The following is a 25,143-nucleotide window of genomic DNA, read 5'->3' on the forward strand; positions in this document are numbered from 1 at the left end:
CACAAATCCATGTTGACTCTCGCAGATAACATTACCCTCATCTGCCCAATCCTGCATACAGTTCTTCACTACTTTCTCCAAGATCTTACTAACTACTGATGACACACAAACTGGCCTGTAATTAGACACTTCCAGTCTGCTACCGCCTTTATGCAATGCCACTTTCTTACCTTCCTTCCATTCCATGATCACCTTTCCTGCAGCCAGACTTTCATTGAAAAGCCAGGTCAAAGGCACTGTCAGTTCCCTAGCACATTCTCTCAAAACTTGTGGTGAAATACTATCACGTCCCACAACTTTACTGACATCCAGAGTACTCAGTATCTGAAACACACTCTCCTCCTGTACCTCTAAACCCCAAACCTTCCCTATCCCTCTAGCATTAAAACTGACTCCTCCAGAATGAAATACTCCAATAAAGTGTTCACTGAACAATTCCACTATGTCATCTGCATCAGCACTCTATTCCCATTTTTATCCCACAATATCATTCTTCCACAGTCATTTCTCCTCCTACTGGCCACATATCTAAAAAATTCCCTAGGTTTTTCTTTGGATCTTAGGGCCAATCTCCTCTCGTATTCCAGTTTCGTCTTTCTTACCATACTAGTCACTCTTCTGACCTGTGTCTTATACTCTTCATGCATCTTCTCTTCTCCTGTCTCCTTATATCTCTTCCAAAGCCTCTTTTTCGTATGCAATTCCTGTTTAGTATTGTTTGTCATCCACTTTACTCCAAATTGTGTCCTCTTCTTCACTCGTGGTATACAACTTACCATTGCTGCTAACAAATATTCTTTCATAATTTCCCACGTACTAATGATATCCCGGCCTTCCAATTCCTCCCTCCATGAAACTTCCCCAAGTTGACGTCTTAGACTATTATAATAACCTGCCTTATAATTCCACATACGTTCCTGTCTCTTTGATATTCCTGCATGTCTATTCATTTTCCAAGTCAAAACCATATGGTTACTCTCTCTCTCCAATTGATGGGAGAGATGTGATCTCAGTTATTATCAACTCTTCTGATGCTATGACCAAATCCAAAACTCTTGAACTTCTTGTTCCCTCTATTACATGTTGCTTAAGACATTTGTCCCTCAAGAATTCTAGAAATTCCATTCCCTTATTGCTACATGCACCTTCCTCTCCCCAATTTATACTACTGTAGTTAAAATCTCCCATAACAATCATTCTTCTTGCACTTGCCAACTCAACTGCCTAAACATTTCCAAATTAATTTTTAAATTATGAAGCAAGTGAAGGAAGATAAGAAATATTTAAGTATGAGGTTAACCAATTTATTGTATAATTGAACATAGTCAAGTACAGGGTGTCCATAAAATAACTTTCCCTCTTTGGAGACATCTGTAGCTAAAACCAATAAACGGAATAAGACCAAATTTTATATTGAGACTTTTGAAGGCATGGGGAGATGATTTCCCACAAAAAAAAGATTTAGTACCAAAAGTCACCAATAGGGGAAATTTTGGCGCTGGAAGAGCCAAAAACAATCTTATAATTACATTAAGGGCAGATAAAATGGAATAATAACATTTCAACAGTGTAAGCAAGGGCCGTGTCACTGATTTCAGCTGGATATGTGGTGCATTACAATGATAATAAGAATAAGAATAATTAAACTAAAACAACAACTTGTGAGAGATACAGAAATTAATGTAGTGATTGAACTCACAGAAAAGAGTTTTAGTCATCAGAATCAGGATCCCCTGGACCACATACACGATTTTCAATGTGCTGACCTTTCTTGTGTACATCAAATTGCATCTGGTGTGCGAAATGCTCTACAGCTGAGCATAAGGAGTCAGATTGGATGTTCATAACGTTTTATGTTCTCTTTCAAGGCATGCAAGTTGGGAACGCCACCAACATACACAAGGGATTTCAAATACCCCCACAACCAAAAGTCACATGGAGTGATGTCCGGGGGATCGAGGTAGCCAAGCCATCGGAAAGAACTGATTGATAACCCTCTCATTACTGAAATGCTGGTGTAAAAGGTGCTGCTGTACTGAACATTCAATGTGTGGCCATGCTCCATCCTGCATAAAAATTATGGAGTGCAAATATTGTCTCTGCTGCAATGCAGGAATGACAAAATTTTCCAGCATTCGTTGATAAATCTTTCCAGTAATGGAGAAGGTTACAGGACCTGTAGGGGTAATACACACAGTAAAATTTATATAATCCTTTGTACCTGCATTTACTGCAAATATTTGACTACTTTCAGCTCAGCCAGTGCCAAAATTTCCCCTATCGGCGACTTTTGGTACTAAATCTTTTTTTTGCAATATTTATCTTCCCATGCCTCCATAAGTCTCAATATAATATTTAGTCTCATTCCGTTTATTGGTTTTAGCTACAGATGCCTCCAAAGAGGGAAAGTTATTTTATGGCCACCCTGTATATCTTTAACTTAAGGATTCCAGCAGTCAGTTAATTGTAAACTTAACTGACTGTTGGAGCATGAGCGGAATAAAATTTTTACCTTATACCACTGATATACAGGATGGGGATAGCCACCTGCCACACAGCGAAGAAATACATCATTGATTTTATTGTGATCATTTGAATATAACACAGCTGTTTCTGGCTCTTCAATAAAATATGGACCTCTTGGAGATTTTTCTTTGTCCAAAATATTTATCCCGTAATCTAAGAAATAAACAACTTTTAGTTAAATAAATTTGGCTGCAAAAAAATGTGCACTACAAATAATTGTCATATGTGGAAATTTTTCCAAGTTCTTTTTTTTGGGGGGGGGGGGGTTAAAATGATGCAGAATAGCTCTGTAAAGTCTCATTATGTGTTGTCACCACCTCACACTGAACTTTGCTACAAGTGTGCCACACTCTATTTCACTCATTACATATATTACGTGTGTAGAGGCTTAAGTGCTGTGAGGACATCATGTTGGAGGCTTAATGGATTTTTTACACACTCGAAAAGAATTAAAATAGAACTTAATACTTCCTATATTTCATCCTAGTCACTAGGACATCTACGGGGATTACAAAAACAATTAATGTAACATACACAAAAAACAAACAATACTAAGCCCAACCACGTGGGTGACACTAAAGTCCTATCTAGGTAGAGCGCCCTCTAAGGGCAGTAGTAGGTGGCCTGGAAGCTTAATGCAACCGTATTTATTGAGATTTGGTTGGTTTTTGAGAGCTGCTGCTGCTTCTAATAGGGTATGGTGATGGCATTTTTAAAATCTTGTTGACGAGAAGGACAGGGAATGGGGGAGGAGTTAATTATTTTTTTGATACTGATCGCTGTAGCCATTGGAGAGGAAAGTGCTGTGTATGTGGTTAAGCTCAGTAGTGAGGGCAGTTCCACTGGAACAAAGATTGTGGGCTCTCTTGGTAAGGGTTTTAATAATGCCATATTGTTGAGAGGGGGGGGGGAGAGTTTGTGAATGTATCTGCCTGTGTGTGTGGGTTTTCTGTATACGGTGAAGGTAAGTGTATCATTAGGCAGGCGTGTGACTAAAGGAAGGGTAAACAATTGTTCTTTTCCTTTTCCATAGTGAACTGGATTCTTGGATGTAGATTATTGAGATGACTGAGGAAAGAGTCTAACGTGTCTGGGCCATGAGGCCAAATAGAGAACACATCATCTACATATCTTAGCCAGATAGAGGGTTTGAGTGGGGCTCAATAAATAATGTAACATACACAAAAAACAAACAATACTAAGCCCAACCACGTGGGTGACACTAAAGTCCTATCTAGGTAGAGCGCCCTCTAAGGGCAGTAGTAGGTGGCCTGGAAGCTTAATGCAACCGTATTTATTGAGATTTGGTTGGTTTTTGAGAGCTGCTGCTGCTTCTAATAGGGTATGGTGATGGCATTTTTAAAATCTTGTTGACGAGAAGGACAGGGAATGGGGGAGGAGTTAATTATTTTTTTGATACTGTGATCGCTGTAGCCATTGGAGAGGAAAGTGCTGTGTATGTGGTTAAGCTCAGTAGTGAGGGCGGTTCCACTGGAACAAAGATTGTGGGCTCTCTTGGTAAGGGTTTTAATAATGCCATATTGTTGAGAGGGGGGGGGAGAGTTTGTGAATGTATCTGCCTGTGTGTGTGGGTTTTCTGTATACGGTGAAGGTAAGTGTATCATTAGGCAGGCGTGTGACTAAAGGAAGGGTAAACAATTGTTCTTTTCCTTTTCCATAGTGAACTGGATTCTTGGATGTAGATTATTGAGATGACTGAGGAAAGAGTCTAACGTGTCTGGGCCATGAGGCCAAATAGAGAACACATCATCTACATATCTTAGCCAGATAGAGGGTTTGAGTGGGGCTGAGTCTATGGCTCGTTTTTCGAAATCTTCCATATAGAAATTGGCAAGGGAGGAACCCATGGCAGTTCCCTTTTTCTGCTTGTAGATTTTGTTGTTCCAAGAGAAATACCCAGAGTTAATGGCAAAGGAAAAGAGATCTAAGATGTCAGAGGGAAAACCGTTTTCTAAGAGAGATAAGGTGTCAATTAAGGGAATATTGGTAAACAAAGAGGAGATATCAAAGCTTACCAATATGTCTGTCTTATTCAAGGTTAAATTTTCTGTGAGGGCTTTAAAGTGGGTCGAGTTTTTTATATAGGAAGGGAACCTTCCGGTGAGGGGGATCAGAGAGTTGGCCAGCTGTTTAGATAGTCTATAGCAAGGTGCATTGGTGGCATCTACTATAGGCCTGAGTGGGGAATTGGGTTTGTGGATTTTTGGTAAACCGTATATTCGGGGGGGGGACAGGAGTGGAAAGGTTTAAGTTTTTTCATGACGTCAGGGGGCCAGGAAGATACTTTTTTGAGTAAGATTTTTAGTTTCTTAGCTTGTGTTTTTGTGGGGTCGTGTTCTAGCGGGATGTGGGTAGTGTGATCGCGGAGGATAATGTTCATTTTACGATTGTATTCACTGGCATTAAGAACGACTGTGGCATTACCCTTATCCCGCTCTGGTGATGACAATACTTTTTTCTTTACGTAGTTTCAGGAGAACATAACCCCACAAAAACACAAGCTAAAAAACTAAAAATCTTACTCAAAAAAGTATCTTCCTGGCCCCCTGACGTCACGAAAAAACTTAAACCTTTCCGCTCCCGTCCCCCCCCCCCCCCCCGAATATACAGTTTACCAAAAATCCACAAACCCAATTCCCCACTCAGGCCTATAGTAGATGCCACCAATGCACCTTGCTATAGACTATCTAAACAGCTGGCCAACTCTCTGATCCCCCTCACCGGAAGGTCCCCTTCCTATATAAAAAACTCGACCCACTTTAAAGCCCTCACAGAAAATTTAACCTTGAATAAGACAGACATATTGGTAAGCTTTGATATCTCCTCTTTGTTTACCAATATTCCCTTAATTGACACCTTATCTCTCTTAGAAAACGTTTTTCCCTCTGACATCTTAGATCTCTTTTCCTTTGCCATTAACTCTGGGTATTTCTCTTGGAACAACAAAATCTACAAGCAGATAGAGGGAACTGCCATGGGTTCCCCCCTCTCACCCCCCTTGCCAATTTCTATATGGAAGATTTCGAAAAACGAGCCATAGACTCAGCCCCACTCAAACCCTCTATCTGGCTTAGATATGTAGATGATGTGTTCTCTATTTGGCCTCATGGCCCAGACACGTTAGACTCCTTCCTCAGTCATCTCAATAGTCTACATCCAAGAATCCAGTTCACTATGGAAAAGGAAAAGAACAATTGTTTACCCTTCCTAGACACCTTAGTCACACGCCTGCCTAATGATACACTTACCTTCACCGTATACAGAAAACCCCCACACACACACAGGCAGATACATTCACAAACTCTCCCACCACCACCCCTCTCAACAATATGGCATTATTAAAACCCTTACCAAGAGAGCCCACAATCTTTGTTCCAGTGGAACCGCCCTCACTACTGAGCCACATACACAGCACTTTCCTTTCCAATGGCTACAGTGATCACAGTATCAAAAAAATAATTAACTCCTCCCCCATTCCCTGTCCTTCTCGTCAACAAGATTTTAAAAATGCCATCACCATACCCTACATCTGTGGCACATCCGAAAAAATAGCCAAGATACTAAAAAAGTACAACCCACACACAGCATATAAGCCCCACCGCAAACTTGCTACCCTTATCCGTTCTAAGAAAGATCAGCTCTCTCCTCTCTCTCTGCCTGGAGTTTACAAAGTACCCTGTTCCTGTAAGCTGGCGTACTTTGGACAGACAGGCAGATCAGCATCCATCCGTCTAGAGGAACACAAGTCGTATATCTTTAAACACAACTATGGCCATTCAGGCTTGGCTGACCATGTTTTGGACACCACCCACAGGGTATCATGGAAGAAAACCACCATGCTCCACCACAGCAAATTCAAGAAAGAGAGACTTTTCTTAGAAGCAGCAGCAGCTCTCAAAAACCAACCAAATCTCAATAAATATGGTTGCATTAAGCTTCCGAAGATTTGAGAAACACTCATCACCAGAGTTCCCACCTTACATTCCAGGCCACCTACTACTGCCCTTAGAGGGCGCTCTACCTAGATAGGACTTTAGTGTCACCCACGTGGTTGGGCTTAGTATTGTTTGTTATTTGTGTATATGTTACATTAATTGTTTTTGTAATCCCCGTAGATGTCCTAGTGACTAGGATGAAATATAGGAAGTATTAAATTCTATTTTAATTCTTTTTGAGTGTTGTAAAAAATCCATTAAGCCTCCAACATGACATTACATATATTATACATCCATAATTGCTTCTAACTGGATATACTGCATGACATTACTGAAAATATGTTTCAATAATGAAGATATCACAAAATACATGATGAATGGTCTAATCAATAATGGCAAAAATTGTTGCAACAAAGAAATATATTTTACTTGCATTGCCTTCTGCAGTAGGTTTGAATTAATTATTTCTGAATTTTGTCATTGTTGACTAAATGGAAACTACTGTCATTTCATATAGTACAATTCTGGTTACTAGTTATTCTAAAAGTATAAATAATTAGTATAAATATTTTAATAGTATAAAAATCCAAAGGAAAAAAAAAAAATTAAGTCTGAAAATTTTATGAAAAAAATCTCTTCTACATTCACTTCATCAACATTCATGGCATAAGCACCAACTTAAATTATGTGCACCATTGCCTAAAGACAGCTACTGGAAAGAAATATCAGAATAAGCTGAAATCCCAAAGGCAGTACTTGAACTTATTCTGATATTCCTTTCCAGAGGATATCTAACATTTAATCATCCCTTTTCATGTATGTATGTATGTATTTATGTATGTATCATACATACATAAAAAGGGGGATGATTCAAGGTTAGATATCCTCTGGAATTATTATGCATCATTCATCTGCTATCTCTACTTTCTTCCCAACTCTGAACATCATTAAAAAAATGACCACTTTGAATTCTTATTCTTGAAGCCTGAGTTCCTGCAATCTGCTATCTGCTATAAGCAATGACCTAAAGCAAATCATTCATCTATCAACAAGAGTGCTAACAATCCCCTCTAATAATGCAACACTCTGGATCGTCTCTTAACCAGTTCTCCTTCTAGATACACAGCTCAGGTAAGTGCTCTTCTTGGTAATTCAGATCACAATTTCATACAAGTGTTATCTCTAGTGGAATGTCCTCATCCTCAACCATTCAAAAGACCTTTGGCACTACAATAATGTCAAAAGGGAAGATCTCCATTTTTACTCCTCCTTTCCAGAATCAGAACCATTGTTTCCATTCTACAGATTCTGATACTTGTTCTGACAGCATGACAAAAAGTATCTATGCTGGAATGAGGATCTTCATTTCCAATTCTGTTTTTTCAGGCATTCCTGCTATTCATGGCAATTCAAGAAAAAAGAGAAAAAAGAAACATATTTAAGTAGGGGGAGACAAAACTTACAGCATACACGGCTTACATTGAAGCCTGCAACACTTACAAACCAATCATTAAGATTACTAAGTCTGCTCTGAAAGAGCTAAGTAGAAAACTTGCTATCTGTGCCAAATGTAGTTATGCCTTCTGGTCCCATGCAAAAGGTAGGATTCAATTTCAGTCCCTCTGTGCTCCTACTTCTCTCCCTCTCTCTCTCTCTCATCCAAGTGCAGTATTACAATATCGCCTGAAGATAAAGCTAACCCCCCCCCGGCATCATTCTTCTCATTTAACTCCTGCACAGATGACCAAAGTAAATCACCTCCAACTTTAGTAACTTACTTCCAACTTCTGCCAGAAAGTCATCGGAAGAACAATCCCTGGATTTGATACAAAACGTCTTCGAGTCCTGATGGAATCCCACTAATTGTGTTCAAGAGATGTGCTCCTAAATTAATGCCTGTTCTTTATTATCTCATCTGATCTCTTTCTCATCTCAAAGCCAATTTAAGAAAAAAAAAATATTGTCTGTCATCATTATCATCCCATTGTTCTCACATCATTGCTATCTATGTAATGGAGAAGGTTATTGGTAATCTGTTCTTCACCACCTGGAAAACTGTAAACTAAACTAAAGTGGTTAGCGTATCCACTCTCCAGTCAAAAGGCTGCGGGTTCGAATCCTGCCGTGGGCATGGATGTTTGTGATTGTCTGTGGAGATACTAGTGGTGGTAGGCAACAGATGGTGCTGGTGTAGATGATGACGGAGATGAAGAGATGTAGAGTTGGTGCCCTCCCTCGATGAGTCTTTGGACTCCCTGGAGGTGACAAATAATAATAAACAATTACTACGAATATCAATTCTGCCAGTCAAGATACATAACAGATTTCCTTGCCTATCATCCATCTCTGGAAACATGTCACAGAAAGGCTTGGAAAACTTTCTATGACATTTATACAAGGGGAATTTGATATGGTTTGGCATCAAGAACTTCTCAGGAAATTGCCATCTTATGATCTGCTTTTTGCCCATTGTAATTTATTGCCAGCTTTTCCTCTAAAGTTATTTACTACATGTTATGGGAGGTGTTCTATCTCTCTTCAAATTTTCTTATTGATGCAAGTCTTCAGAGCTCTGTTATTTGATGATGACACTATTCTCCACCTGTGGTGCACAAAATTTCAATCTTCAAAATGTGCAATAAGTATTCAAAACATAACCGCCATACCTTATATAGAATTTTTTTTTTTTGTTATCACTCCTTCAATGATGTGATAACAACTTCATCATCCTAAATGCTTCTGAAACACAGTCTTGTCTTTTTTTTCTTTCAAAAAAGACCTTAATTCTCTCTCCCAACCTCTTTTGATAATGCTCAGCTTAAGAGTCAAGACCAAATCTCATTTCTCAGAAAGACAATTACTTCCAACCTTTTCTGGCATAACCATATTTAAGCATGGATTTTTTTTTTGTTTAAGGTGTTATAACAAATCTTGCAGTGCTCAACCTTCTCAAGCTACAGGATGATGTACGATAATTATTCTAAACACCAATCTCCACACCTTTCATCAATGAGGTGTAACAACATAGTTCACCCTGAATGTTTCTAAAACACATATAATAAATTTAGTTTAACCCTTTATCCCAGTGAGAGCAAACAAACTTTGCACCTGAAAATATCTTCAGGACTGAATATAGTGTACTATCTCACCTGGGTAAGTAGTACAACACCAGGCAACTCGTAGCAAGGTGGAGCAAGCTACCAACACTCCTATCCCAGTATCTCCCATAATGGAAAACACATCTCCTTGTGGATATGTATACTGTTATGCATTAAGGGATTGGCCACTACCCAGACTAGTTTTGACCTTTATTGAGGTCTTTTCAGCAAGATGACCTTGCTACTGCTTCTGCCTGGTATCTCCAGCTCTGGGCCTGGCTCCCACTGAAGAGACCTGGTGTTGTACTACTTACCCAGGTAAGATAGTACAACACTATATTCAGTCCTGAAGATATTTTCAGGCACAAACTTTGTTTGCTCTCACTGGGATAAAGGATTAAACTAAATTTATTATAGTCTAATCTAGTGAAAAATAAACTTTCAACATCTTTCTCTAAATCCAGAGTAATTTAATAAAAAAAGGTGGCAAACCTTTGGGCAACTCCTATAGGTAAAGATGACCTTGCTACTGCTTCTGCCTGGTATCTCCAACTCTGGGCCTGGCTCCCACTGAAGAGACCTCAATAAAGGTCGAAACTAGTCTGGGTAGTGGCCAATCCTTTAATGCATAACAGTATATACATATCCACAAGGAGATGTGTTTTGCATTATGGGAGATACTGGGATAGGAGTGTTGGTATCTTGCTCCACCTTTGCTATGAGTTGCCTGATGTTGTACTACTTACCCAGGTAAGATAGTACAACACTATATTCAGCCCTGAAGATATTTTCAGGCACAAACTTTGTTTGCTCTCACTGAGATAAAGGATTAAACTAAATTTATTATATTATAGTCTAACCTAGTGAAAAATAAACTTTCAACATTTCTAAAACACAATTTTGTCTTTTTTCTTGCAAAAAAAAAAAAAAAAGACTTTAGTTCTTTCCCCATCCTTATCTTTGAAAATGCTCAGCTTAACAGCCAAGACAAAATTGGATGACATTCCCTCCTAGCTTTTTTTTTGCAATAACCACATTATAGATCCTTTAGCATCAACTGAACTTGGCATTCTTGTTTGCTCAAGATAATACTTTTTTATCTAACCAGTAATGAGTTCTGTACAAATAACAATCCACCCAACCTTGGAATACTGCTCTCACATTTTTGGTGGCATACCTAAAACCTCTCTAAAAATTCTTGAACAACCTATCTGTCACAGACTCTTTGCAACCCCCCCCCCGGCCTCACAAATGGTCAGTTTCTGTACTGCATCTCTTCTACAGATATTTCCATAAGTGCTGTTCAGGAGAAGTAGGTTTCCTTCATAGTTACCATTTCTTCTACAGTAAAACAAGTAACGGGTGCTAGTCTTATATTTGAAATGCTAACTCACCAAACCTGATACTCCATTATACTTTCATGACATGACATGATAATTATTCTAAATACCAATCTCCACACCTTTCATCAATAAGGTGTAACAACATAGTCACCCTGAATGCTTCTAAAACACAATTTTGTTTTGTTACCTCAGTTCTGTGGAACAGCCTTCCACGAAGATTACAACAGCTTCATATGTTCTGGGAATAATATAAAAAGTAATAATAATAAGAAATTAAATTACAATACAGATGAGAATATGCTTCATTGTATAAAATAATCTCAAGGTACCATTAGTCAACAAATATGCTAAATATATTAGAAGATGACTTGATTCAGAACAACTCTTAACTATTTAAACCCTCAAAGCACTTATAATATATCCTGTTATTATCTTTAACATTTTAGTACTCAATAGTGCTCCAAATTCACTTTGTGCTCTGTTAATGAGTTATGACTACTCTGACCATGATTTTTGTATCCAGAATATTTGTATGAAACTTCTTCCAAGATCTTTTTTTGTTGGTGTCTGCACCAAAAAAAAGCATATATGTGATACATTTAATGATAACTATAAAAGTGCAGTATGAGCAGAAATTAGCAAATAAGGCCAAGAAAAACCCTAAGGAATTCTTTAGATATGTGGCAAGTAAAAAGAAGAATGATTATGGCAGGATGATGACAATGGATTAGAGTGGTATAGTTTGCCCACTGATTAGAGATCCTTCGACACTTCTGCATATGTCAGAAAAATGAGAATCCATTCCAATAATAGGGAAATCAATCTGTCTTCTGGGATGAGTTTGCTTATTATTACAGGTCAGAAAATTTAGCTTTTCTTTTATGAACATTGAAGTTTTTAAAGTATAACTATTTTGCTTATATAACAGTTGGAAAAATGTATGTAGAGTATTAACAAAATTAAAAAAGGTATAGCATAAAACAAAAATTTAACTAAGTTTATTTTTAAGAAAGTTTTCTATAAAATAAAAATAATTATACAGAAAAACAGAAATTTTTTCAAATGAACTTAGATATTCTAAACTTACAGTTGAGAGAACTGAGACACTTTAATGTCCTAAACCGATTAATTATTTATGACTTCTTGTGACTCTTTTAACAAACCCATGCAAATAAAAATGTTGGAAAAAAATACCATTATCAAATCCTTTTAATCTTCAGAGTCAACTGAATGGGTGTCCGAATCGTGATCACTTTCACTTAAACTAATTACCAAAGGTTCGCATAATTCTTCGATAATTCAGTCTCTGTCCCAATACATATTTTCCAATGAGGTGACATGAGAGCAATATTTTCCCCAGTTCTGAACTGTAATACTTTCAATCGCCTGTTCTGAAAGCTTAAAAAGTTTCAGCATGTCAATATCCCCAGTTACGTTGCGATGGTGAATGAAACTTTTCACTTCTGCCCAAACATACTCAATAGCATTAATATCGCAATGATATGGTGGTAGCCTCAACACTAGAAATCCATGCTCTTTGAGCTTCGTGTCGAATTTAAATAGTTAGTTGTGGGCGAGTTTCTTTTGACCAAATTAAGCAATTCAATTTTTCGCATATCTTGGGAATGAGAAATGTTATTTGCAGAGAGCCAATCCATAAGAACTTGCTTCTTATTAGACCAATTTGGAATTTTGTTTAATCGAATAGAATGATATGAAGCGTTATCAATTATAACAACAGCATTTTTTTTAGGAAGGTTTGGAATCGGTTTTTCTTCTGCCCACTTTTCGAAGATTGTAGAATTCATTTGCCCATGGTAATCGCCAGTAGTTGAATTGGCTTTGTATAGTAAGTTTGAATTCGGTAAAAAACCCATTTCTTCACCCGCACACAAAATTATAATGTGCCGCGAGGCATTTCCAGTTTGTAGCACTCGACATTCTTCTTTAGACTGCCAACATTTTCCATAAGTTAAATTACTATCAATCCAAAATTTCATCTAGATACACAATCGGTCTTTTCTCCTCCCTGAAACGTCTTATTGCTCTCAAATACTGTGTTCTAGATAAAACAATGTCACTTCGCTCCATGATAAGTTTCCTTTTGTTCTGGGACTTTTTAAAACAAAATCCGATTTCATGAAGTATTTTCCTTAAAGTTTTTCTTTTCCAAGAAAAATGAATTTTTTCTTTAAGCACATGAATCAATTTCGGAACAGTTGGCACTCTTTTCTCGACCATGTAAAATTCGTGAATAGTTCTTCTTATAACGTCCACATCAAAATCGTTCAAAGCTATGGTTTCGATGGTTTTCTTTCTCTGGCGCTTTATTTTAGGAGATTTAAATTTTGGCTTACCTTCACCTTTTGATTCCCTAAGAATTCTTTTAACAGTCGACCCCGATATGCCCACAATTGCACTTGCATGTTTTATGAATTGAAAAAGGGGAACAAGGAGATGGCCTTCTGATGATTCTTTTTCGCAGAATGTCAGCACATTATTCAATATTCTTTTGCAAGAGCTACTGAAACGTTTAACAACAAAACTTGTTGACTGTACTGGATCCATCATACAAATTAATAATAAAAAAAAAATGCAAAAAAAAAAAAAGCGACAACAAAAATCAAGCTACTACTAGTACAGCGACAGACAAGGAAGCACGTGATTTTGCATGTTGGCGACCAATTCGTACATCCTTCATTTCTTTCTCCCCTTCAGCATGAATCGACTATTCTTGGCAAAATGCCAAGGAGACACCTACAAACGGTGGGCATACTATAATTGGGTAACTGCTGCTGAGGACATTGGCGAGGTATTCGGTAAGCAGCTCATCCTCAGTGTGAAATCAGAAGCTCAAGTGTATAAAATGAAATGAGAGAAGACCTACTGGTGAGGCAAGAAAGAGATATATGAGGAATTAAGACAAATAAGGCAAATATGATTTGATGACATACCATCACGTGTTTTAAGGGAATGTTCCAGAGATTTATTGCCTATTTTTTTCACAAAAGTCTTGCAACAGCACAAATTTCAAAGGAATGGAATGAGGGTAAAAATTGTTCCATGCCAAAAGGGTGGTAATATGGCTAATGCAACAAATTATAGACCAATCTCTGGAGCTGTATTTAAAGTACTGAAGAGGTTGGTGAGAACTAGGACACAAAAGTAGGTTGGTAACAGTGGCATTTTCTGTGCTTGTTAACATCAGTTTGTTACATGGAGGTCATGTTTTACCAATGTGATTATGTACTATAACAAGGCAACAAATGTTTTGGACAAAGGAGATGCACATACAGTAATATACTTAGATTGTGCAAAGGATTTTGATACATTGCTACACAATGTTGGTAACTAAATTGGAGCAAATGGGACTGGATAATAGATTAGTGAGTTGGATAGTCAACTGGCTCTCAGATAGGTATCTAGCAAGTTGTGTATGGGGGGGGGGTGCACTACCCCAAAAGAAGAGGAAGAAAGTCACCAGTGATGTGCCACAGGGATCTGTTTTGGGACCACTGTTATTTAATTTGTATATTAATGATAATGGGATGGGTTTAACTGATGATATACAACTGTTTGCAGATGATGCAAAACTGGGGAAGAGTGATGACAAATCAAGCAGATGTTGTGGCTTTACAGGAGGACTTAAATAGATTGTATGAGTGAGTAACAGTATAGAACTGTCAGTTCAATGTTGCAAAGTGTAAGGTTCTGAAATTTGGTAGGCAACAATGGGATGTGGAGTATACATAATAGATAGGAGTATACATAATAATCCATATGAAGCCTTGATCAGGCCTCATATCAATTATTGTGGCCAGATCTGGTCTCCTGGTTTTCATGGTGATGAGGATATTGGAAAGTGCACAGAGAAGACTAAGGTAGTAACATGATCTTTGCGATGTGGTATATGAAGACATTGAGGGAATGAATTTTGCAAAGCCTTATGAATAGGAGGAAAAGATGGGATATCATTCAGACAATTAAGTTAATAAAGGATTGTTACAAGGTTAATGTGGAATGTACAATTTTTTGTAGAATGGAAGAAGGGAGGTAGTACAATGGGACATCCTTGGCAGCTGTATAAGGAGGGTGTGAGTAAAGGCATAACGAGCTGGTTCTTTGCATGCAGAGGTGGTTAGTGAGTGGAATGCATTGCCTGACAGAGTAAATATGGATACATTGAAGAGGTTCAAAGCATGATTTGATAGGCTTTGTGTGTAATAGTGTATATCTCCTATGATGAGTCTTTGACTCCATGGTAGTCTGGTGTCTATAATCGTGCATACACTACTCACAGAGGACTACACCCTACACAACACGCACAAAACTAACACCAATTGACATCATTAGCTTGATCAAACTCACAATATTTGCAAACTTCTTTAAGTTCAACAATTCCTTATATGTTCAAATTTTCGGTCTCCCAATGGGCCAAAACATTAGTGGTCATCTAGCAGAATTATTCCTGGTACACATTGAATCACTCCTACTCCACCCTTCTCTTCCCCCCGGCATCACCTTTTATGGCAGATACATAGACGATATTCTATGCATTGGCAAACCCTCGCACATCTCTGCCTTACAAACATCCCTCAACAATTATAGTAATAGACTACAATTCACCTTAGAAACAGAACAGAACAAATCCATCAATTTCTTAAACCTGACATTAATCAGAAGCAATAACAAGATAGCTACAAAGATATTCCACAAACCCACACATATCAGAAACTACTTCCATTTCAATTCATACCACCCATATTCTGTTAAAAAATCTGTCATCCTATCACAATTTATCAATGCTTACAAATTCTCAACTAACAGCAATTATCTTAACACAGAATTAAAGTATTTAACACAGGTTTTCAAAAATCGCAACTATCCTACACATCTAATAAATTACGCGAACAATATGGCAAAATCCCGTCATAATGATAATACAACCAAAATAGACTTCCCTACACGCATGGTCATCAAATTACCATACACCCAAAACACATACAAAGCCTACAAATACATTTTCAAAAACACGGACTATAAGCTAGTATTCACCACGAACCAAAAATTAGCAACTGTCCTAAAACCTAAAAAATCTCTCACACATAAAGAAATATTCAAACTCCACAACGTTGTCTACAAATTTCCTTGTCAAGAGGACTGTGACATCACCTACACCGGCTCTACAATTAGGTCCTTATGGACCAGATTACAAGAGCACTTCAGGGATTGCTATATTCCCATTCCGGAATATCTGAACACAAAAAACATCGCAACATCAAAAAGAAAAATAAAACACAGAGTACAGGGAAGACAGAGATTGCAGCTCATGCCCTTGAGCTGAAACATACCCCCCAAATTGACAAGGCCATAATCATATACAAACAAGACAATTAAACAATGCTAAGAATATCCGAAATTAGTGCCATAAAATGCGATGAAAATTCTATCAACTTCCACCGCCCCTACCAAATTTCCGAATGTTGGACGATCCAGAACCTTCAAATTAAGCCACACCTCCGGCCATGTAGCGACAACTAATGCCCTTATTTGACAGTTGCAACTTTGCCCTACACTCATTTCTGACAAAGTTCCAAGGACGGTCCCATGACCGAAACGGTTCCACACCCCGTTAACCCTGCCCCAGTTGCCACATAAGTTTACCCTTCCCCCCCCCCCACAAAAATGCGTCCTAATTCAAAATAATATATGTATACATTTATATATATATTATTAATATTAACCTGGGTTATCCAAACTTATTTTCCCCGCGTCTAAACACCCCCACACACTCCCTCCCTCTTCACCCCCCATTTGTAAACAATCTTCAGCGAGATCATGGAAGTGGAAGACATCGTAGAATCAAAAAAGGTATGTACCAAATTTTTCCACCTCTTTTATTATACCTTAATTGCCTTCTATACTCACCAATAATGCCCTAAATATATATATATATATATATATATATATCCCCTTTTGAGTATTGATAGCCAATGTATTTAAATAAGGGACACTCCTAAACATAAACAGGCTATAATAGCCATAATTATAATAATAATAATAACTGCCTTTAACTACATTTTAAATTGATAATAAACAAAAAAAACTTACACATAATTATTATTATTACTCTGTACCTCCATGGAATCCTAAGATTCATCATGGAGAGTCCATCTTAGGTAACACAAACTATATTATGCTATTATCTTAATTATTTACCATTTATTATTATTATTATTATTATTATTATTATTGCATTATTATTTTGCACATGCAAAATACCTTGGTCTCTATAATAGATTGCCACCTTAAATGGACAAAACATATAGAATACCTACATGGCAAACTCCGGATCATAGTTGCAAAACTCTTCCAAGTAAAAGACATAATTCCATCCAACATAAAAAAACTCCAATATCATAGTATCTGCGAATCCCTACTCAGATAGAGTATAACAGTCTATGCAAACACATCAAACAGCCACTTAACAAAATTAGGAACATTACATAGGAAAATTATGTCAACAGTGATTTGGACACCTTACACGCAACAACCAATATCTGACCAGCACATGGCGACACATAGAATTCTGAGCATAAAAACCTGAAACACTACATGACATTAACAAGGAATTACTTCATTGTCACCTATCGAAACAACAACAGAGACACATATCGTATAACACGACCTACAACAACTCTCCACATCCCTACACCCTTCAACAACTCATACGGTTATTATGTGAGATCACATCCGATACCAACGCAATTCAACAACCTACAAAATTTAAAAAACATAGATAACTACAGAACATTAAAAAATGCACTCTGGAAAATATACCAAAAAAGTTAATACACCATTAACACTAACATACACATCACAAATCACCAGCATCCAATGCCTACAGCCCATGCATAAACAGTTACAACAAAATAAATAGTGAAGGCTAAATCCCACTCTCTTCATAAAAGCTAGCCCAAGCTTTGAAGTAGGTGGGATTAACTTGCCTCACCCATCTACATGTAATCCTTATAATCAAATGAAGAAATGCAACAAAACAGTCAGTAAATTACATAACAATAAAGAATCGAGGCAGGTGACCAGTGGTGTGCCTCAGGGCTCTGTGCTTGGGCCAATGTTGTTTAATTTGTATATAAATGATATAGGAAATGGCTTAAAGGGAGATATTCAGTTGTTTGCTGATGATGCAAAGTTGTGTAGTGCAATAAAAAATCAAGCTGATGTTGAAAGTTTGCAGGAGGATTTAAATAAGCTGGTAAAATGGGCAAAAGAAAATGGATGTCAGTTCAATGTGGAAAAGTGTAAAGTCATGCATTTTGGGATTAAAAGATTACCAGCTGTGTACTACATCGATGGAAAGGTACTCCAAGAGATTGATGAGGCTAGGGACTTAGGGGTATTGGTAGATAGGGAGATGAAGTTCAGAGGACACATTGCTAAGGTGTCCAAGATTGCACATAGGATTACTTGGTTGTTGAGGAACACACTGACATCCAGAGATAAAGAGGTTATTATTCCCCTTTATAAAGCATTGATACTTCCACATTTGGATTACTGTGCTCAGGTCTGGTCACCTGGATTCCTTGGAGATGAGGAGGCTGTGGAGAGGGTTCAGAGAAGAGTGACCAAGTTGGTGAGTGATATAAAAAATACTCCCTACATTGATAGATTGAGAGCTTGTGGATTGCAGAGATTGGTTGATAGGCGAAGAAGAGGGGATATGATAGAAACATTCAAATTACTAAAAGGTTTTTATAGGATTGATGCAGGGGAAATGGTTCAGCTGTGTGATAGTGATGGAAGAACAAGAGGCCATCTCTGGAAATTAAAGAAGAGTGTGGTTAACAAAGGTGTCAGAACAAGGTTTTTTGCCTGGAGGGTGGTGAATGAGTGGAATTCATTGCCTGACTTAGTTGTGAGCTCTTTGTCTGTAAAAGAATTCAAGAAGAGATATGACAGATATTGTTTTGCTAGTTTGGGTCTCCCGCGATGAGTCTACTGACTCCATGGAGATACCCGTAATAATAATAATAATAATAATAATAATAATAATTATATTACTGAAGAAAACACTGATTGATTCAGCCAGAGAGGCATGTAGTGAGCTTGTCTGCAAGGATAGAAAAATCAGAACTCCATGGTGGACACAGGAAGTTAAGGAGGCACTGAAGGATAAGAAGAAAGCATATCAAAAGTTCCTGGCAAATAAGTCAGCTTGTGCTCTTAGAGAATACAAAGACAAATGTAAGAAAGCTAAACACTATGTAAAACTAGTTAAACAAAAGTCATGGGAGGACTTTGGCAAGAACATAGAAAATAAATATCAAGAAGGTAGTAAGATATTCTGGAGGTTGTTGAAGAAGCTTAGAAATGGAGGAAAGAGTGCTGTAAAAGGAGTTAGAAATGATAAAGGTGACATGAAAACAGGAGAAAAAGATATCCTTGAAGTATGGAGTAATTACTTTGAAAAACTGCTAAATGAAACAAGCAGTGATAGCACAGTGGTAAAAAACACTAAACAGGCATATAGTCAGGAATACATATCCATACTTGAAGTAGAAAAAGCCATCAAAGGCTTGAAATGTGGAAATGCAGCAGGAGTAGATAATATTCGATCAGAAATGCTGAAGTATGGTGGTATAAGAGTCTTACAGTGGCTGCACTGCATAGTCCAGAAAGCCTGGACAGAGGGACGAATTCCCGATGATTGGAGTAGAGCTCTCATAGTACCCATATATAAAAAGGGAAATAAAACTGAATGTGAGAATTACAGAGGTATTTCCCTACTGAGTGTTCCTGGCAAGATCTATGCAAGTATACTTGAGAAACGGTTGAGAAGAATTGTGAAAAAAAAGCTTGGTGAAGAACATGCTGGATTCAGGCCAAATAGAGACTGTCAGGATCACATCTTCACTTTACGACAAATAGTCGAGAGAGCATGGGAATATAACAAAGATCTGTATTTAAGTTTTGTCGATTTGGAAAAGGCATATGACAGGGTGCCAAGAGAGAAGCTATTCAATATGCTGCAGTTATATGGTGTCAATGGGGCACTATATCAAGCAATACTTAGTCTTTATTTGAGTTGTAAGTCAGCAGTTAGAATTGAAGGAAGTACAGGAAGATGGTTTAATGTTAAATCTGGTGTGAGACAAGGATGTACATTATCCCACTGTTATTCATTATCTATATGGATCACATTATGAAGGAAAGTGGTATTAAACATGATATCAAAATTGGAGATGTTAATATCAGCTCTTTGCTTTATGCGGATGATGTTATACTTCTAAATAAATCCGCTACAAGTCTGCAAGATTCTCTGACTAAATTGAATAGCTGTTGTAATAGATATGGTATGAAGGTCAGCAATAAAAAGACAAAGACAATGAAAATAGGCAGAATCGTTGAAAATGTTAACTGTATTGTGAACAGAGAACCTGTGGAAAAAGTAAAACATTTCGGCTACTTAGGTACAATTTTAGTGAAGATGGTAAACCAAATATGGAAATAGACAACAGAATCAACAAAGCTGGTATGGTAGGAAGTCAACTGAATAAATTCATATGGGATAACAGAGAAATTAGTCGGAACACTAAATTAGCTGTATACAAGGCAGTGTTCAAACCAGTTTTAACTTATGGTTCTGAGAGCTGGGTCAGAAGTAAAACACCTGACCAAAGACTAGAGACAGCAGATATGAGAGTCCTGAGAAAGATTATAGGTGTGAACAGTTAGCATCAATGGCAATATCATATTAAAAATGAGGATATTAGGAAAGAACTTGACATTGCCAGCATCCAGGAATGTGTTAGCAGAGCTAATCTCAGGTGGTATGGTCACTTAAATAGCATGGGCGAGGAAAAATTAGCAAAACAAGTGTTCCTTGCCAGGTTGGCAGGAAAACGACCCAGAGGAAGACCAAGATATAGATGGATTGATACTATACAAAGTGCCTTAGATGGTAGAAATATAAGATCTGATAATGTTGGAGTCTTGACAAGTAACAGACTGATTTGGAAGAAAATTGTAGATAGGAAGTTAGCAATGATGTAAATTTTTCATGTAGTACTATCATATCCTGTACACCCCTTGAGGGAACATGGCAGGAATTTGATGACGATGATGATGAATAATACTATGTAACATGAAAAAAATAATGTAATAAATTATTCTTATTATAAAAAAAAATATGTAAATAATGAGTTTACATTGTATGTTTGTGAGAAATAGGAAATATAATATTTTAATTGCACATGTGTAAATACTGTTGTGTAATCACTCTTTCTCAAACTTTGAAAAAAAAAAAAAATAGTAAACTACATGTAATATTATATAACTTGTGTAACTCTGAACTATATAATTGTAAATTATTACTGTGATTGTTGTTTTAAAAGATAGCAAAAAGACCATATCATCATCATTAATATTGAAATTTCATTATATGTAGCACTTAGTGCTGAACCTTGTAAAATAATATCTTGAATGTTACTCAAGATGATAATTGTATATATGTAAATATTTGAGAAATCAATAAAAATCAATAAAAAAATAAAATAAAATAAAAAATTATTATTATTTAGGCCTCCAAAGAGTCAAAAGACTCATCACGGGAGATCCTTTCTAGGAAACACAAGTCTATCAAAACTTATCGTGGGAGGTCCTTCTGCATACTTGCCACCTTCTCAGCCAATGCATTCCATGCAAAAAAAAAAAAAAAATTATAAATACTTCTGACCACTTCCTTTTGCAATTTTCACTGAGAGTTTCCATTCCTTGTTCCTTTCTCTTAATTCTACTGTATGAAATTTTCTCCACTGACCATACAGTACATCACCAAAGTTACTTCATCTCCTTCAAATCCCAGTGATCAGATCTCAGCAAAGTAATCTGAACGAGACATTATACAATAGAACTTCTGCCAGTTCATCTCTGCTAATCAACATCCTTTTCAGTAATTGATGCAATCTCTGGGCTTTCATCGTGATCTTTTCAATGTCCACAGAGCTTCAAACTTCTAACATTATTCCAAAGATTCCTTGCATTCCTCACTTCCTCCAGTGTCATTTCATGATTATGCAACCTTCAATTTATGGATCCCAAATTTTGAAACCATACATTTAGCTATGTTAAACCAAATCCCCATTTATTTGCTCAAATATCCAGGTTATTTGGATTTTTTGAGGAGTCACCGCAATGGCACTATTATTAACCCTTTAACTGCTGAGAACGTATTATTATGGGCTCGGAAATACACACCTGCTGTGCTGAGCCTGTATATGTACGGTTAGCGGTGGTCAACTGGTTACATAAAAACAAAATTAATTCAGCACATGGGACAATGTCAGTAGAATATAAAGTCAGCAGTTAAAGGGTTAATGACCATCTCATGCTTCACATAGTCTGCAAACAATTGAATCTACAATATCACTGGACAGTTGATCAATATCAGTTCAACTGAGATTGGTCAATATCAGTTGAACAGTTACGATCACAATACTGAGCATTGTGGAATAAAAGAATATGCTTTTTTCCCCCCTTCATCAGCCATGATTACAAAACACAACCAAAATTCTAAAATAACAGTACCCTTAACAAATCCGTTCTGATCTTTATAAATGATATTACCATCATCTATCCAATTCTGTATATATCAGCACTTACTAATTTTTTCGAAATCTAAACAAACATGGAAAAAATGCAAACTGGTCTTCACTTCGATATTTCAATTCTGCCACAATCCTTATAAATGGGTCTATCTTTCCCACCTTTCACTCCTTAGGGACTCATCCATTGCAAGTCTGGTGGATAAGGAGATGAAAGGATATGACTGAGATATTTAGGTTGTTGAGAGTTATTTACTGGATGGTCACTGATGAGAATTTCATACAGCAGAATTAGGAGGAAACAACAAGAAAAGGAAACTATCCATGGAAATTGCAAAAAAGGAAGTTGTGAATATGAGGATGAGAAGTAGCATTTTTGCATGTGGTGAAATCCCATTATATCTCACCTTACTGACTTCCAGAACAATTAATATTCCAAATATACCTGGTTGGCCGAGTGGTTAGCATATCTGCTCTCCAGCCAAAGGTTGTAGGTTCGAATCCTGCCATGGGCATGGATGTTTGCGATTGTCTGTGAAAATACTAGTGGTGATGGTAGGCAGTAGATGGTGTTGGCATAGATAATGATGGTAGTTGCAGTTCGCTGTAGTTTGTGGATTGAGTGGTGGAGAAGGAGAGTTTTAGAGTGGATGTCCTCCCCTCGATGAGTCTTTGGACTCCTTGTAGGTGTCGTGTAATAATAATAATAATATCTCTTTTTCATTAACTTCTAATCCTTCAATCTCCATCACTCTCTCTCTCCAGGGATAAAACCTGATCATTAAAATAATAATTAAATATCCTACTAAGTCATCTGTATTTGTCTCCTGACCAATATCTCCATCCGACAAGGTCTTTCATTCACAATCATTTCTTCTCCTACTGGCATCATAAGACTCTTTGGAATTCTCCTTGACTACCTTATCTTACTTAGTAAAATAAAAATTTATTCCCTTCTGTTGGAAATAAATAAATATATCCATTTTTGGTTCAGTTTTAGTGTGTATAGTTAAAGAGAAAAAATTAAAATATAATTAGATATGTGAAGAGCCAAAGGCTTCATTAAAACAAGATAAAATATAATGACAATTTGAAACATAAAATGCAGGAAGAGAGTTCATATATGATAATTAGAATTCAAGGAAATGAGACTGAATTATCATCAAACAATAAATTATTTAACATAGTCATGAGTGACAATGAACAGAGGATAACCTCCCAAAATTGGAAAAGTTCCAGAGATTTATTCTAATAGAAATGATTTGATGTAACACTTTAGTCTTATTCCAATGAAACTTAGTAATTACAGTGTGATTGGAAGGATCCAATTTATTAGAATCATGGAACCAGATGGATTCTTAGTGGTCTTCTAAATGCATTTAGCAGACCAATCTATCATCCCATATATGAGAGAGTGAAAGAGAAAGCAATTCCATAAACCCCTTGATAAAAAAAAAAGGAGGATGTGACCAGAAGATATTCACTATTTGGCAAGTAGGCAGAGGAATGATTATGGAAGATGACACTGTGAAACAAAGATGAGAGTAGAGTGACTGATGCAGAGGATAGAGTGGAGTTGTTTAATGAACATTTTATTAGGGTGTTTTATTCAGGTGATGTCGGTTTTAATATTAAAGAACAGGGATAGGTTTCAGGTTTAAAAGTGCAAGAGGAGAGTTTGTTTCAAATACTGAGTACTCTGGATGTCAATAAAGTAATGGGACTGGATGCAATTTTGCAAGGAATTTTGAGGAAATGAGCTAAAAAAACCAACAATTCCATTGATTTGACTTGGAGAATCTGGCTACAGGAAAGGTACCCAAGGAGTGGAAGGAGGTTAAGACAGTATCATTGTATAAGGGTGGTAGCAGATTGTCAATAAAGCAATGAGAGTGAATGGAATTACATCATGAGTTTAGTGGGAATGTGCTAAAGAAATGACAGCTCTAATGACCTGACTTTTCAATGAGAGTCTGGCTATGAGAAAGGTGCCCAAGGAGTAGAAGGAGGATAAGATAGCACCATTTCATAAGAGCGGTAAGAGATTGTCAATTGAACAGATTGTCAATTGTAAAGCATTGAACTATACACTAGTTTATATTTCATCAGTGGCTGTTAAGATTTTGCAGAAATTAGTGAGAGATCATATACGTTACTGAGTAGACGAGGATAATGTTATCTGTGAGAACCAGCATGGGTTTGTTAAGGGTTGCCTTTTATTATTATTACTATTATTATTATTATTATCAACAGAACCTCCATGGAGTCAAGATACTCAACATGGGAGGTGCCACTCTCATATGCACAGCTAATCATACCTCGACTTAAATGCATTCACTGTCCCTGCACTCACCACATTCAGGCGATGCATTCTAATCACCCACCACTCTCCATGCAAAAAATCTACTCCTCACTCCCTTTCTCACAAGCAACTTATACAGCTTTCAGGGCCTCTCGTTCTCCCCTTTTCTTCATATATTCTATGAAAATTCTCATCCATGTTAATCTGGTAATTACCCCTTACCAACTTTTACATTCTGATCACATCTCCCCTCTTCCTTCTATTCACAACACTCTGTGATTTCTGTTCTTTCAA

The 25,143-nt window shown here is 37.1% G+C and overlaps 1 protein-coding gene across 4 annotated transcripts in view; it reads right to left on the bottom strand.

The window, feature by feature from the left end:
- LOC150110083 (contactin-like) overlaps positions 1 to 25,143 on the bottom strand; it is a 690,381-nt gene that overhangs the window by 531,094 nt on the left and 134,144 nt on the right. For all 4 annotated transcript variants that reach the window (XM_090391236.1, XM_090391210.1, XM_090391218.1 and 1 more), the window contains exon 6: positions 2,513 to 2,679. In XM_090391236.1, the coding sequence (XP_090247362.1) occupies positions 2,513 to 2,679 (167 nt within the window). The remainder of the gene's footprint in view (positions 1 to 2,512; positions 2,680 to 25,143) is intronic.

This window comes from Typopeltis vanoorti, chromosome 1, assembly GCF_054136105.1.
Source record: "Typopeltis vanoorti isolate ZY-2024b chromosome 1, IOZ_Tvanoo_1.0, whole genome shotgun sequence".
Taxonomy (NCBI): Eukaryota; Metazoa; Arthropoda; class Arachnida; order Uropygi; family Thelyphonidae; genus Typopeltis; species Typopeltis vanoorti.